The sequence below is a fragment of the Equus quagga genome, chromosome 15 (assembly GCF_021613505.1).
Source record: "Equus quagga isolate Etosha38 chromosome 15, UCLA_HA_Equagga_1.0, whole genome shotgun sequence".
Taxonomy (NCBI): Eukaryota; Metazoa; Chordata; class Mammalia; order Perissodactyla; family Equidae; genus Equus; species Equus quagga.
This window is the reverse complement of record NC_060281.1, coordinates 52,159,115-52,175,286: the sequence shown is the minus strand read 5'-3', so window position 1 is coordinate 52,175,286 and position 16,172 is coordinate 52,159,115. Positions and strand designations below refer to the sequence as shown.

Below are 16,172 nucleotides of genomic sequence, written 5' to 3'. Positions count from 1 at the left end.
TGAAATATATTTAGATGCTTCGGGTCATTCAGCCATTCAAACATTTTAATTGCAAATGGAACCAAAGATCAACATTTTCCTGGGGAAAATAACATGTGTAGCTTTGCAATGACTAAGTCTTCATGAGATGGAGAGGAACTCGTGACCAGCATACATACCTGTGTATTCTTGTGTGTATGATGTTTCCATGAGTATCAAAATCAAACAATAAAAGAATTCTTATCTGGAAATTTAAAGATGGTTAAATCCCCAATAACCCAAGATAAAGACACTCTAACAGAACAGAACACATCTTCTGTAATATCCTTTAGAGTCTTGAATGACAGGTCTAAGTTGATTTTCTCTACTCAATTCTTACCTGCCCATGTATGCAAAGCTGGCAACAGTCAACACGGTGAGTCCTGTCTTCTTTGATGGATAGCGATGTGGCCTGAGGATGACTTCGGCCAATGAGATGGGCAATATGGATGTATGCTGTAGGAGAAAAAGTGACAAATCATAACGTCAGGGTGCCCTGGCTGCCTACGGTGCCCCTAATTCTCTCTCCCCCTCCAATCCACCTTCTTATACAACTTCCAGATGAAACTTTCCAAAACTTGGCTTAGATCATGCTCCTTAGTTGCACAAGGAGCTGCAGTGGCTCCCTATTGCCGAACATACTGGTCCAAACTTCTTTGTCTGACTGCCAAGGCTCTTGCAATGTGCTGCCATCCTCTCTGGTCCTGCTTATTGCCCAGTGCTCCCCTCCCCTAACACACACACACATACACACACATGCACACTGTACACACCCTCACTCAGACACACACTACTCCACTAGAACAAGACTGTTTCCTTCATTCTCCTTTGTGCTCAGTGTGCTTGCTCCCACCCTCATGCTTTTGTTCATGCCTCAACTCTCTATGCGGCATGTGTCTTCTCTCCCTCTATTCATGTCGTCCATGGTCTTCATAGCCAACACAATCTTCCATGATTCTGTCTCTGAATTTTCCTCTTGCTAATTTCTCTCACTCAATTCTACTGCATTTATCTTCTGTGCCATGTAGTCTAGCACTTACGATGTGTGTTCCTAAGCTCAGGGGAGCCAGACAACCCATCATAGCCTGTCTCTGCATTCCCCATTGCACTTGGCACCGCGTAACTGTCCTGTGAGCGGGTGGTAGGTGCTGTGGGGTATGTGTGAGCCTCCTCTTGAAACCCTCCAGGACCCCCCTTTCCTTCCCTGGTTCACCCTTCCTTCAGAACCATCTGTCTTCTCACATCTTTCAAACCCTTAACACCAGATTATTTTAAGTGACATAATCAAGAATATATGCCTTTCAGAATAGTGGTGTTTTCAGGTGCAGGGGTACTGAGGTCTACACCTCTCTTGGTTATGGGAACTGACCTGGGAAAGGTGACTTGAGTCTGTGTACAATGTTCTCTCATTTATTAAGTACGTTTATTAAGCCCCTCTGCCATATTCTGCGCTTATCGGTAACTTCTAATAGGGTCCATGTTTTATATTTTCTACATTTACGGCTATCACTTCTCTTTCATCCCTGCTCCCCAATTTCCTTGGCTCCTGGCAGCCTCTTGCACCCATAGCCCCCACCTGTGAGCTCCATCCCATCTCATTCCTGAGACCCAAGGCAGCTGTGTCAGCTCCGCAACTACAGTAGTCATTGGGCTCAGGAATGTCCCAGTGCCCGGGTCGCCATGCTCCCGTGCCCAGCTATGCTGCTGGAGCCTGGGTGCTGGTTCTGGGTGGCCTTTGCAGTCAGTCATGTCAGTCTTGTGCTCAGAGGCATCCCCAGGAGGCGGTAGCTTCCTCCCATCCTACCTGAGCTAGCTGGGTACAGTCAGGCGATTAAGACCTCAGATGACAAGAAACGTGACAAACTTTGGGGGGGCAGGGGTAGGAGGAGAAGGAACAAGTCTTAAGTTTAGGGCATTACGGGGCAGAAAGGGCCTCCTGGGGCCCTGTCTAGGCTGCAGGTGGGTGGCACGGAGCAATTAGACCTCTTAAAGGCCCCAGGTACCCACATTTTAGTAGCAATGCCTAGAAGAACAGCATTCTGGACAAACCATAGCTTTTATACACTTTGTCCAAGGTTGGTCCTGAACATAGTGACTGGTTGGATATGCAAATGCAGAAATTTCTAGGCCTACTTTCATGCCCTCCTCTTTCTTTGGTATGACACTGGCTACAGTTTCAGCGTCTCTCCCTGCAATAAAAGAGCATGGTGCTTAAGGGCACACACTTTCAAATCTGACCCTGGACTTCAGTTTCTTGAGTCATGAAATGGGACAACAAATAGCACACAAGTCATGGAGGTGCTGCTCTGAGGACTGGGATAAGTACACGTAAAGGGCTCAGTCCTTGACCCATGAGAGTGTCCAGTGAGCATTAGCTGTGACTGTCACTATTATCACTGTGATTGCCGTCCTTCATCTCACTGGTGGCCCGATGTGAAGAGGTATGAGGCGAAATTCTGGGATGTCCGCAGCACCAAGTGCTCAGATGCACCCTGACCTGTGGCCTGTAGGAGGCTGTGGCATGCAAGCAGCTGGAGTGTGGCAGCAGAGCTGTCCCCGTGGCCACCCGTGGCTCCCTCCCCAGCCCACAGCTGGTGCCTATGCTCTCAGCAATGGCTGCCTCAGGGCCCTGGCAAAGCTCCGTGACTGACGTTGACTCTCTTTTCACCCAGAGACCACCTCAGGAGGCCAGAGATGGGGCTGTCTACCCAGCAAAGCCGCCTGCCTCTCCACTTGCCTTCACTCTGCCATAGCCAGGAAGATCCAACTTCTATTAGGAACCATTAACAGTCCCATTATACTGGCCATTGATCTGACAGATTTTATTAACCCTGCTCACAGTCAGCAGCTTCTGTTCTCTACATTAATGATCACTTGGAACAGAATTCCTGTGGAATAATGTAGTGTGTTTGCATTAGGAGCAAATGAGTTCACAGTGATTAATGCTTTTACAACAACTAACTCAGGAATGCATGACTGGTCACCTCTTCTAGGAGTCTGCCCTTTGCAAGTGACATTCATTGGATTTCCAAATGAATTCTCCCTGATGGCTTCTGGGAAGTTTACTTCAGTGATGTCATTAGTGACAGGCCACGTACTGTGGCTTAATACAAGCTAAAAGGTCTTCAAAAGAATCACATTTTTTGGTGAGGGCTGGGGGTAGGAATGAGGAAAGGAGGAAGACCACATTCTGTGAGCTTTCTAAATACTGAGCTACTGTGAAGAGCCAAGCGTGGCGCAGTAAACCTCCTGGTATTTCAAACGAACTGAGATTTCACCTCATGTTGGTATAAGTTACATAACCTTTGTCAGGCAGTGCATATTTTTTTCTTTAAAAAAAAGGAAAAAAAAATCAGTACGAGTAAAATCAAATATGTTTTCTGCTTCCAAAAAATCTAATAATTAGGCTGGGATTGACACAAATTAGAATGCTGCCAAAAATTACTGAAAACAGTGACTCATTCTGTATTTCAATTAACAGTTTCTCAGTTTCCCTTATAAACAGGGAAGCTGACAAAAATTAATTATGTCAGAGGGGGTAAAATATTTGCTTCCTTAGTAAACAAAACATCGTGGGCCGAAACAATAGTAGCTGTAAAGAGAGGGGATGCAATCAAGCTATCTTTCCTTGTCAATGAAGCCATCATTTTGGTAGATTTTCCTTCAAATATGTCAGTCCAAAAGCATTGGTTAAAAGGATAGTGCTGTTCTTTTCCCATCCTTTTCTGCTAAATTACATCTTTTCTTCCCGTCCTTGGTGTGACGCCTATTTCCATCTGAAAATTTTGGAGACAGAATTATAAGCATGAGATATTGATTTAAGTATTAGCAGAATAATTGCACTTGAGATTCCCTGGTTGCAAAATAGGCTTGTAGATAAGTACTAAAATTTACCAGCCCGTGGAGCATTCTTACAAGGTTACATGAGTGGCAACACGGGAGATAATGAGAACTTATTTTTACTCACCTCATGCTAGTAGATGAGTAGCTGTTATCAACAGCTTCCCTGTGTATGAGGTTAAACTCACAAGGAACACATTTGCCTGACTCTTGCAAAAGAGGCAAGCCTTCATCCCTGAGGTAATATGGAGCTGACAGTTCTTCATCATTGTCATGGGAGAGCCAAAGACTGAATCCATAAAGCTAGGATGGTCATGCTCTTACTTCCAAGATTCTTGGGGGGCTAAGGGCACTGCATTTCTTCCAGTGAAAGAAGTTCAGGGAGCCTCCACATTTTAAAAATCAGATAATAACATTTTAAAATGTGATCTTTGCCTCTTTCTTTTATTTCATTTCCTTGTTGGACTAGCTCTTGTGTGGAGTTGGATTGACCAAGATAAACAAGCCAGCTTCTACCTTCTCTGACTGGTCTTTGAGAGACATTCTCCTGCATATGTTGCTACTAATTAACGAGCTCACATAATACTCCCCACTTCGTGTTTGCCTCAGTCTTCTCCTCTCTTCTTCTGCTCAGGCAACACTTGGATCTAAGAATTAATTCCTTACATTGGCTTTTCCCAAACTGAGGTCTTTTCCCCCAAGTCTCTAGATAATGTCTTTGGTCTGTTCGTGGTGCTAATGGATAGATATTTTAAATGAAGTTTTATTGCACTGACAAGATCTCATTTCTGGGTACATTAAGGAGGATATTTTTGTTTACTATATATCATATATATTACTTTTTAAATTATTTTAAGAAATGGAAGCCTTCACAAAATCTCCTCATGGGCAAACACACGGTCAAAACATCAATTAAAACTTAAACATAAATACAACAGATGTGAAAATAGAGGCAAAACAACCCTAATAGAGTGCCATTATACCCAGGCTTGTTATTACACTGCTGGATCATGTTCCTTAAGATTAAAAACTACATGCAGTAAAAACACGCAGTAATAGTTGTTTTGTAAATCCTAGTAAAGCAATCTCTGGTTTTGATAATACCATCCATTTGCCAGCTATCAGCTTTTCCCTCGCTCTTCCCCACCTTCCCCCACTGCCATTTCTGTCTCTAACTCCTACAGGTTAGGACCATGGTGATGGTCTTTCTGGGAATATTTTGTATCCAAAAGCAGAGACCATCTGTTTTGTCTGTGGCCCCTAAGTTGTTAAAAGTGCAATTTTGCATTAAGTCAATCTGATATATGGAAATCCAGAAATGTAGACAGAGGCTATATTGCTCATATCTCTAGGCGACAAAAATTTTTTTTTTTAAATGCTTCCACCTACACTACCTGCAGGAATCTTTTCAGTCTTAAATACTAGAGTTTAGGAGATAATTGGATTTGTAAAAATTCCCTTTTCCACTTTCTAGGAACTCAAGCGCACATGCTAGTCACCACTGTAATTAAAGAGTCAACGTTCAAATGCCTGGGGAGGAGGAATTGGAAAGATAAACCACCTCCAGAAAGAGCCACAGGCTTCTCTTTGATCTCCACTCTCTACCTAGGTGGGCTCACACAGCCCAGCCTGGTAAAAATTCAGAAAACAGAAGTGAAAAACCAATAGTCTTATTTACTGTGCAAGAGTAGTAATGTTTGCAATTTACTCTAAAATGCACCAAAAACAAGATGAGTTGATGGAAGGATAGATGCATAGATTTGTGATAAAGCAAATACAGTAAGCTGTTAATAATAGATTTAAGTAGGGGGTGATACAGGTGTTCACTGCAAGCTCTCTCAACTGTGCTTTATGTTTGAAAATTTTCATAACAAAATGTTGGGAGAAATGTGAATCGTCTTTACTGACCTGGAAAGAGAAACGAACGCTCCATCGGGCCGAGGAAGAAAAGCATGCCATTATGTATGAACTCAGATGTGAATGGAACAGGTGGTTAAATGATAACTTTCTGAATCTTCTAAGGAGAGTTTCTAAGTGATTTCTTACTTATTACACTGTTGTCCTTTGGATTTATATATAGTTTGCCAAAGTTTCAAAGCAGCATTCTTCTACTACGAAGCTAGTTGGCTTTGACAACATCTAGCCTGGTGAAGAAGTGGCCATTTAGATTCTATCCAATTAAGGGAAAGACAAAAGAAAGATCTGGTATCTTAGGACCCTACAATCAAGAATAGATCTGCCTCTTCCTGCTCCCCTCCCCTCTCTCTGCACCCCTCCAAAGCACCCCAATCCCCTCCTCTAATTTAACTCCCTCTGGCAATAATAACACCCTAGACATCTGCTGTCATCACTGATTCACTCCTTTCCTTCTCATATCCAAACTTGATTCACTTTCCCCCTCAAATGCTTCCCATAGCTGCCTATTCTTTTATCTTCCCCAGCATCACCTCCCCAGCTTTCCTCTATTTTGGTACATACTCAACATTGCAATTAGACCAACCTTCCCAAAACAAGCTTCATGTTGATACTTTCTGCTCGGAAGCCTTCTGAGGCTCCCTGTTGCCTTGGCCCACTGTCTAAACTCGTTCCCTAATCTCATGTCTCTCATTACCCACAGTATCTCAATAGGCTCCCTCCCTTCAACTCAAATCTGTCTCCTCATTAGCTTCGTGTTTCATTCAGTTCCCTTCCTGAGAATTCCTCCTTTTGTTCATTTACTTAATTCTTTTCCTTAATTCTTCCCTCCCAACCAGCTCCACACACTTTTGAGAGGCCTTACAACCAAAAGCACACAGACTAACATGAGAAGATATAAAAGAAAATCAGGACCCAGAAGAACACCGAAACGTGAATACGCCAACCAGAGGCTTGCTGGGCTGCTGTGAGTGAAATTCAAATTTAGCAATACCTTTCCAGACAGCCAAAGTGAAAAGAGAGAGATGGAATGTACACGGTTCCTTTCTTTTTTTTTTTTAAGGGGAAATTGTTTTCCCGTGAGTAATTAGGCCTCAAAGAAATTTCTACCATCGCATCTCATTTAGGGAGCACTAAGCAACAGTAGGCAGTGCTCTCAACAGTGTGCCCAGAGCAAAACAGTTCAGAGATCCAGGTTCCATAGGCTGATAGAATCTGAAAGCAAAACAATACAACTATAGAAGGGGATTCTGCCCGTAAAGAGATAATATTGTATAATTATGTAGCCTTCGGATGATCAGAGCAGTAGATGGACTCCAGAAATACCACTTCCCCTACGGGTGTTTTGGTTTGTTTTCATTCCATTCGTGAGTTAGAGAACAGCTAGTATTTTATTCTCTTTTTCGAGCCTGGAGTGTAGGTGTTATACGCTGTTGATGACACAAGACATCTAAATATCAGGGAAATTCAGAGGCTCAGTGGTGGCGTTGACATCCTTTTATTGCAAATAAGAAGCCATAGTAAAGAAACCATCCCACCTCTCGGAGCTGAGCGCTGGCCCTCTCCGCACCTCCTGGGCCTGGATCACATCCCTGTCATGTCATGCCCCTGTCACGTCCTGCCTCTGTGTGAGATACTCACTACCCCGTCCTTCTCACAGCTCCTCTGGTCTGCACGAGACTCTTCAAGGCTTAATTATACTCAGATTTGGTTTTTATACTGCCAATTTCATGGAGTTTTTCTCCTAGTCTCCATTAGATTATAAACAATTTCAAGGCAAAGCTCTCATCCCCTATTTTTTCAGGACTCCCCTCCACTTTCTGCTTAATATATGGTTTTTAACTTATTTCCTTCATTTGAACCCACATGTAGCAAAGCCGAACTAAGTCCTTAATATTGCCAGAGCCCCTCTTGATCTGGTTACCTGTCCCGTCTTACTTCCATGCCCTGCTCCCCTCACCTACAGCCTTCACCCTACTCTTACCCAATTACTCTGCATTCTACCCACAGTTCCCCTCTCACCACTGAACTTTGCTCCCACTCTCTCAGCCCCCTCCATCTTCTTCGTAGATATCGCTGCCTCCAGGGCAGCATCCTGAAACCTTCAGGAGGTGCCCTTCCTAGGCAGGCTGGACCCCGCTGTGCTCATCTCTATCACAGCCTCAGAATCTGAAAGCAAAACAATAAAACTATAGAAGGGGATTCTATGTGATTGCATTCGCCTGATACTTGCCAAACCATCCAGAGATGGAAACAATTTGAGGTGCAGGGCTGTCACCATTTCATCTCCAGTGCCTAGCATGGTGCTTAACCCGGCCATTTAATATCTGTGGCATGAATGAATGAATCAATGAAACGATAGAGTGGGGCAGGAGAGTAAGAGGAGGTTTTCTGCACAGCCTGGCAAGGCACTCCAGTGCTCTGGAGTGAGAAGACAGGAGTGGCAGGCCAGATTCAATTGATATCAGCAGCCCCATATCAGGCTGTGTGCTTGGTAGCAGGGTCACAGAGTCAATCCCTTTCAAGTTGGTCACCTTTACCCTTTGTCGTGGCTATAGATGGCACCCCAAGTCCTGAAAGTGGGTGCTGTGGGTCACAGGAAATCTGTGAGAAAATGTGACTCATAGAAACCACCTCTGCTTGCCCACATCCTGGCAACTAAACTGTGGACTCAATAGAGGGGTGTCACCATCCAGGAGTTGGCAGCCCTGCGGGAAGTTGGAAGACACATAGCCAGCAGAGGCTGCTCGTCGTTCACCTGGGACCCACTGGCTTGTAGCCCTCCATACTCAGTGGGCCAGGGAGAAACTCCCAGGATTTACTCAATATCTTCTTTCTATCCCTTCTTCCACATCAATGTGTAATCTACCCTCCTCCACGCTCTGTGCCTGGCTCCACGTGGCACACATGAGGACTTGTTTGTAAGACACAGACAGATGGGCAGCTCTCTAGAAAGCTGCTTCAAGTTGGAGGAAGGAGACTGTTCTTTTCAAGAAAGAGAAAGTTTAAGAAGCATGGGGATCTGCTCTTGCTTTAGATGCACCGTCTCTCAGGGCATCATCCCTTTCTCTGAGACATCTCATCATGACGTCAGTCCAGGATTCAGAATGTGTAGGCAGCTGGTTTCCCTGGGAGATAACAGTGATTCAGGAAAGCACCCTGTAAGCACAAGCTCTGGGGCAAAGTTCCAAACTCCCCACGTGACTGATCCTATGATAGATCACTTTCCACACTTTCTCCTTCCTGCCTCTGGCATTCCCTTGCCGACCCATCAGGGGATTCCTAAAGGGAATCACCAGCAGTTCCGCAAGAGTGGCAGTTGCTCTCTGGTGATTTTCCCAAATTCAAGTATTGCCTAATTTACGGTTAGACTGTATGGTGGGGGTGGGGCACATGAGCTCCCCAGGGGGTCTTACCAGTAGGAGAGGAGATGGCTGGGAGTGGGGCCTAGAGGTAAAAGAAAAAGAGAAGTTTGCTTGGGAAATACCCTCACTGGACATCCAGCAAATATCTCATGAGAAGTAGTTATGTTTCTACACTCTAGGCAATTAAAAGGTATATAAGATATGGTCTTAGAACTTAAAAAAGTATTAATAAATTTCAACTTATGCTGATTGTAATTCGACAGTATCATGCTAGGACTAGGCTAGTTCTAAAGCATTATGTAGAGGCGGCTCTGAAAATGTCAGACCACAGAAGGCAGCACTGGGTCGAGCCCTTGGAGTCCACAATGAAAGAAAACAAGTCCTTGTTGAATGCAAAGACCTACTGACCTAAAAGACACAGAGGTTTCTCTTCAACAGCTTTTTTGGCATCTCACACTGTGTCTTATTATATTAGAGAGTATCACTAAGTTGCGTTTTGTTCTTTCAAAATAAAAGTTAATTTTAATTCCCTTTTATTAAAAACATAACTATATATCACAGACTAATTTTTCAATTAGGAACTTTTGTTTCTTGTTGAGAATCAAAAAACAAAAGAGGTGACTATAGGATGTCAAACTGAAGATGTTCAGTAGGATGGCAGATACATGAGTGTGGTGCTCAGAAGAGAAATTTAGCTGGAGATAGATATTTGGAAGCCATCAGAGTATAAATATAATTTTTTTTAGTGGCAGTCAATGAGATGACCCAAAGACAGTGTAAGATTGAGAAGAATAAAGGATCTCGGAGTAGACATTGTGCGACAGCAATAGTTAAGCCAGAGTTTCTCAACTGTTGCAGTTCTGATGTTGTAGAATAGATCATTCTTTGTCGTGGAGAGCTGCCTGTGCATTGAAGGATGTTTAGCAGCATCCTTGGCTTCTCCTGTCTAGACGCCAGGAGCACCCACCCACCCCAAGTTGTGACAACTGAAATTTTTCCCGGATATCGCCAAGTGTCCCCTGGAGAGCCAAATCAACCCCAGTAGAGAATCCCTGATTTTCATGATAGGCAAAAGCAGAGTATGTTGCAAAGGTAGTTGACAAGGAGTGGTCAGAAAGTCTGGAGGTAAGGTAAAGAAGGAAAGAGAAGATTTGGAGAAAGACACGGTCAAATGTCAAGGAAAGCTATTCAGATACGAGCATCGATGACCCTGGTTTTAGAAACAAGAAGGCTGTAATAAGCATTCAGGATCTTGCTCCTTGTGTCCCAAATTTCTCATTCTTCCTTGCAGGCTGCCTCCATGTTCCTTGTCCAGTTTCCTGCACCTCTGGGTTTCAACCTCTTGTTCATAGTATTCCCATGGACTTTGGCATCCCCGGGTGCTGGGAGAAGGTTAGCATGGAACTATCTCCATGGCTGCCACTGCTATCTGTTCCATAAACCCTGAGGGTGGGTGGAAATCTGGACAAGTTTGTAAGTGTAAAATTTGGCAACCTATATGCAGGACAGGTTGATGACAAGTCTGCCTGCTCAGAGCCCTCTGTACTCCTGGGAGTGCAAGCCTGGGGCACAGAGACAGTATTCCCATTGCCAAGAAATTTGGCTCACTTCCTTATCATGGTCTTCTTAGGAAGAACAAAACAAAATTTCTCAAAAGGTCACAAAATTCCTTCTCACCACAGAACAGTAAAATGTGGCTTTGATGAGTTCCTGGATGAGTTTGGAGAGAGATGCTAAAAACACACTAGCTTTTATTCGCAGCTGGTTCGTACTAGCAGAGCTCTTCAGAATATCCCTCTGAACTGATGGTGTATGTTTTGGTTTCCAAACTCAGGGGGGAAAGGCACAAAGGTTTTTGTTTTATTTTGGTTTGGTTTTTTTTTTAAGCTTTCAAATCTGAATTTTTCTGGCAAAATCTGTTTCTATGAAGGGAAGTGAAATGCTGAAATCTCCCTTGCCTTTATGAGGCTTATTTTTTTATTCTGCCCTCAAAATAAGAAGACTCTTGATTACAATTGAATTGGTAAACTATTACATTCCATGGCAGCCACCAAAGAACTTATTCTCTTTCTGTTGGTGGAGTTCCACATTCGTGGATTCACTTTTCACATAGACAGACTAATGCACCCCATATTGCTAGCCTCTTTGCCCATCAATAGGAACCCTTGGTTGAATATTATCATGTATCACTCTCAGGGCCAGTGATAGCCCAGCAATAAAGAGGATGGGGGAAATTAGTCTTCCATACACTTTTACAGAGATAGAAAGAGGCTGTTCTTTCAACTGATTCTCCTCCTTTTTCCTTGGACCATCTTTCTTTCATCTGGTTAACTCTGTGGTCATGTCTTCATTCCTCCTCTTGATTTCAGCCTCTCCTCTCCTACCCGTCTCCTTGATTCAATGGCTTTTTTGAACTCTCTGGCTACATGAATACTCAGTTACCTAATTAACATCCAAGAATGGTGGCAACAGAAGAAAGTGTGTAAGCCTGGAAATGGTCCTGCCAGAAAGTATCCATCTCTGAGCCACAGTCCAAGTCAGAAGAAATGCCATCTCTCCTTTAACAAAATATATGTAATTACCATGACTCTGTGTATCTCTTTGAACATAAATCAGTCACTAATACATCATAGGTCTCAGATATAACACCCAAAAGCCCCATAGATATTTCAAGGTACCAATAATCTCTCTAGAATTTTCCTCACTTACAAGTTTCTATACCAAAGAACACCTCAAAGTTTCAAAGCATATAATGTCAGCCAAAGACTCTAAAGTCATGGCTGCTAAAGGCTTCCTCTTATGCTTCCAATGTCCCTTGGCCTCAGTACACTCACTCTGCCCCTAAGGAGGAATTCTGGGATTGGTCAAGGTCACAGAGAAGCTACCAGAGTAAGAGGTGAAGATGTCATTCATTCTTTCATGCAGCAATCTTCATTAAGTGCCTACCCCATGTCAAGGGCTGTGTGAGATGCTGGGGATTAAATGGTAAACAAACATGGTCCCTGCCCTTGTAGACCTTACAGTTTAATTAATCAACAAGATTTTCTATAAACAAGTAGAAAATCACATAAATACCAATCATGATTTGTGCTATGAAGGAAACAAACATGAATCTACACATCAGGGGAAAAATGGAGGGATGTTCTTTAAGTAAGGTAGTCAGGAAGCGCATTCTGAGGAGGTTATGTTTAAGTTGGGTCCTAAAGGATAAGAAAGAACCATGGGAGAGCAGATGGGAACATTCCAGGCAAGGAGGACAGCATGTGCAAAGGTCCTGGTGTGAGAAAGAGCTCCAAGGGTTACAGGAACAGAGCAGAGGCCAGAACAACTATCACATAGCGTACTAGTTGGGGGGAGAAGCTCAACCTAACTCAGGAGCATTAGCAGGGGAGGTTCATCAGGCCTGGTGGGCAACAGGAAGGAGCACGGGCTTTACACTAAGTATAATGGAAAGTCACTGAAGAGTATTAGGAAGGGGGAAATTATTTTCCAATCTAGTCTGCTGCTGTATGGAGAAGGTTGAGAACGGAAGCAGGAAAACCAGTTTGGAGGTGTTGTGTGGGTGGCTTAGAGGAGATGCCCACCAGGGTATTGGCAGTGGAGCTAGAAAGTGAAGAGATTTGTTACGTATTCTGGAGGTAGAATGAACAAGATTAGACAACAGATAAGTTATTATGGATGGTGGGATGCAGGGAGGCGGCAAAGTCAATGCTGGTTTTTTGTCTCGAGCAATTGGGAGGATAGTAGATCCATTTCTTGAGATGGAGGAGCCCAGGAGAGGTTTGGCAGTGAGTATAACAAGTCCGCTTCTGGACATATTGACTCAGAGATGTCTGCGACATGCCTGTGGTTGTGCCTATAACAGTGATGTCAAGTAGGCAGTTAACGATGCAAATCTGGAACTCAGAGCAGGAGACTCAACACGTGGACCGAACTAAAGCCATGGAGATGGAGGTGGGTTACAGGGCAAAGAGTATTGGCAAAGAAGATGGCCCAGGGCGAGCCTGGAAGAACACCATCATTCAGAGGACACAAGCAGAGACCGAGGTAGAAGGAAAACTAGTTAGCATGGTATAAACACAGCCAAAAAAGCAAGAGTTTCAGGGAGAGAGACGTTTACTATGCCCAATGCTGATTAGAGGTGAGTAAGATAGGTGCAAAAATCCGAGTCCTGGATTTGGCAATGTGGAGACAGTTGGTGCCCAGAATAAGGAGAATAAGCATCATAAATATAGATAGTATGTATGAGTCTGGGGCAATGCTCTTGGGCTCTGTTCCATTGAGAGAGGCATACGAGTGGCTTGAAGGGCAATGTCTGCCCTAAAGGAAACTCCTAATTAGCCTAGCCCACAACCACTCCCCAAAATCCTAGTGAGAATCAGGGCAGGGCTCAGGACAAGGAAATTATAACTTGAGACTCACCTCTGCTTCAGGTGGCGGAAAGAAGGGATGTTCTTTTCCATGTCTTTCCTTTCATCTTTTTATAGAGTGGTCAGTTGGAAAGACTAGACGCCAGAGAATGGGTCTCAGGAAAAGGATCAAGCAGCAGGCTGCCATTCTGCTTCTGGTGAGGCCTTAAGCTAAAGGGACAAGATGGCCCAACCTAATTTACAAGAATACAAAGGATTGGGAAATGGGTGTGGGGGCGGGGAGGCAGCACCTGTGTTGGCAAAGTCTCCAGCTTGGGGCACTAGGCAGCTTGGAGGAGGGCTGAGAGTTTGGTTTCTGGTTACATCTCTCAATGGGGTAAGTCCCAGTTAACACATAGGACTTGCAGTTCACCTCCCCTCTGGTGAGTAGGCCTAAGTTGTTCTGTAGGTTTGTGTACAGAGCCTCCATGCTGGCATCAACAGGAAAGTAAATCAAGCAATCCTGAGGACGTTAAAACCCAACCCTGAAACTTTAATTATATACAGACTAAATAAGCAGCATGCACCAGAATAGAAAGAAATACAAACTTGGGCTTAATTGTTGCGTTGCCTAGCATGGAAGGCAGGCAATTTGATCACCTCGAGAGATCACTTTATGATCAAGAGGCTTTTCTTAATTGCCAGAAAACTCTAAGGGCCTCCCCTCCAGGGACGGCTGCCAGGATTAGAAAGGAGAACACTCCACCAAATTCATCTATAATCGCAATTTAGTGTTATTAAAGAGCAGCCTGCGGAATAAGCCTTAGGGAAAGGGCTCTTGTCCCTAATAAAGGTATGAACAAAATGGACTAATCATTGGTTCTCTTTCTCTGCTTATATCTATCATTTTAAAATGAGTACTTTAGAAACTTGGCATGTTCCTCTCTCCAATGTACCCTGACATTCCCATACGCCACCCCCCCATATCCGACTCCAGTATTAACTGAAATAGCTCAGTTAGGGGTTAGTTGCATAATTTAGAGATTTGTGCCTTCAAGAATAGTAGAAATGCTTCCAGCGGGAGGTAACCTAAGTCTGCACAAAAGGCCTTTCCACCAGACGCCACTTCTCATCCTCACGGGTTTGAATGCACCCCACTGCAGGTGCTGTTTCTGTGCTTTTTTCTACACCTTAGAACAGCCTCTGACCATGGATTCAAATTCTCATCAGTTCATTTTTTTCCTATTTTGTTTTTCCTCTTCTGTGGATGTGGAGGTCATACACTCCATTTCTCTTATTTTGGTGGTTATTTTAGACATTATACCATGCTTGTTTAACTTGGTAACAGCCAATAGAAGTCATCATCTGTCCCCCGACCTCATCAGCAATCCAAGGAGGCCTTAGAAGGCCTTAATTCCAATCATCCTTCTCCCAAATTATACACTATTTTCCTCCAGTATTTTAGTTCACTGTTTTTTTCTTTTTTTTTGAGGAAGATTAGCCCTGAGCTAACATCTGCCACCAATCCTTCTCTTTTTGCTGAGGAAGATTGGCCCTGAGCTAACATCCGTGCCCATCTTCCTCTACTTTCTATGTGGAACGCCTACCACAGCATGGCATGCCAAGCGGTGCCATGTCCACACTCGGGATCCGAACTGGCGAACCCCGGGTGGCCAGAGCAGAACATGGGAACTTAACCGCTGTGCCACCGGGCTGGCCCCAGTTCACTCTTTTTTGAAATCACCATAAGTTGAACAAATCGCTTGCCATTGCTTCTTGTATCTTGAACCTTCCTTCTGAGCTCATTCTCCTTTCCTGAAGTACATCCTTCAGCATTTCCTTTACTGAGGGTCTCTGGGAGATAAAGTCTGTTTTAGTGTGTCTGAAAATGTCTTTATTTTGCCCTTGTTTTAGAAGATACTTTCAGTGAGTAAATAGGTTGACAATTTTTAAATTTGACACTGGGATGCTATTACTCTGCTATATCCTGGCTTTTTTGTTGCTTTTGAGAAATCAGCTATCCGACTAACAGCAGTTTCTTTTTTTGGGAAATCCATCCTACTATTTTGGCTGCTTCTGGGATCTTCTTGTCTAAGGTGTCTGTGGTGTCATACAACTGGCTAGATGTCTCCTCTCTGTCCTAAGTGGCATTTTTGGGCACTTCCTGAAACTGAGTATTAATTTTTCGTAAATTCTGGGAAATAATAAGTGATTCTCTCTTCAAATATTGCCTGTGCTCACTCTCTTTCTTAGCTCCTCTTCTGCTTTTTTTGGCTTTGGTAAATTTCCATCACTTTTTTGTCGATAAGTCAAACATTTAAAACTATTTTTTAAAATATTTTTTTCAACATTTTAAAGGTGTCTTATAATGTTTGTTTGTTTGTTTCAAGCTACTGTTCCATTCTACATCCAGAAAGGGAAGTCACTCAGGACCCTGTTTCCTTTGGATGGATAACCTTTGGTGGTTGAAGGCATGATTTGGAAGGAAGCGGAAATTTTATGGTCATGTATTGGGTCCCATCAGGAGCACAGAAGCCAAGAGCCACAGACTCCAGGAGAAAGGTTTTAGAGGTTTAGGCAGCTGTTGGAAAGGGTAAGGCAGTGAAAGTCAGGGATCCTTCTGCTGGATGCGGGTGATCAAAGGAGCTGGCCAAGAAGCTGTGGTAAATCTAAAAAGTCCCCGGGA

At 43.7% G+C, this 16,172-nt stretch overlaps 1 protein-coding gene and 1 long non-coding RNA gene across 6 annotated transcripts in view; one reads left to right on the top strand and one right to left on the bottom strand.

Moving 5' to 3' along the window:
• ADTRP (androgen dependent TFPI regulating protein) overlaps window positions 1-16,172 on the bottom strand; it is a 57,335-nt gene that overhangs the window by 18,493 nt on the left and 22,670 nt on the right. For both annotated transcript variants that reach the window (XM_046641369.1, XM_046641368.1), the window contains one exon: window positions 359-474. In XM_046641369.1, coding sequence (XP_046497325.1) covers window positions 359-474 — 116 coding nt within the window. The remainder of the gene's footprint in view (window positions 1-358; window positions 475-16,172) is intronic.
• The window catches only part of LOC124227390 (uncharacterized), a 69,569-nt gene that overhangs the window by 42,575 nt on the left and 10,822 nt on the right, over window positions 1-16,172 (top strand). For 2 of the 4 annotated variants that reach the window (XR_006885470.1, XR_006885469.1), the window contains one exon: window positions 6,612-6,739. The exons of 1 other annotated variant lie outside the window; for it this stretch is intronic. This is a non-coding gene — a long non-coding RNA (uncharacterized LOC124227390). Of the gene's footprint in view, window positions 1-6,611; window positions 6,740-11,506; window positions 11,680-16,172 lie in introns of those variants that run through there. One more of the 4 variants, XR_006885471.1, reaches the window with a different exon arrangement.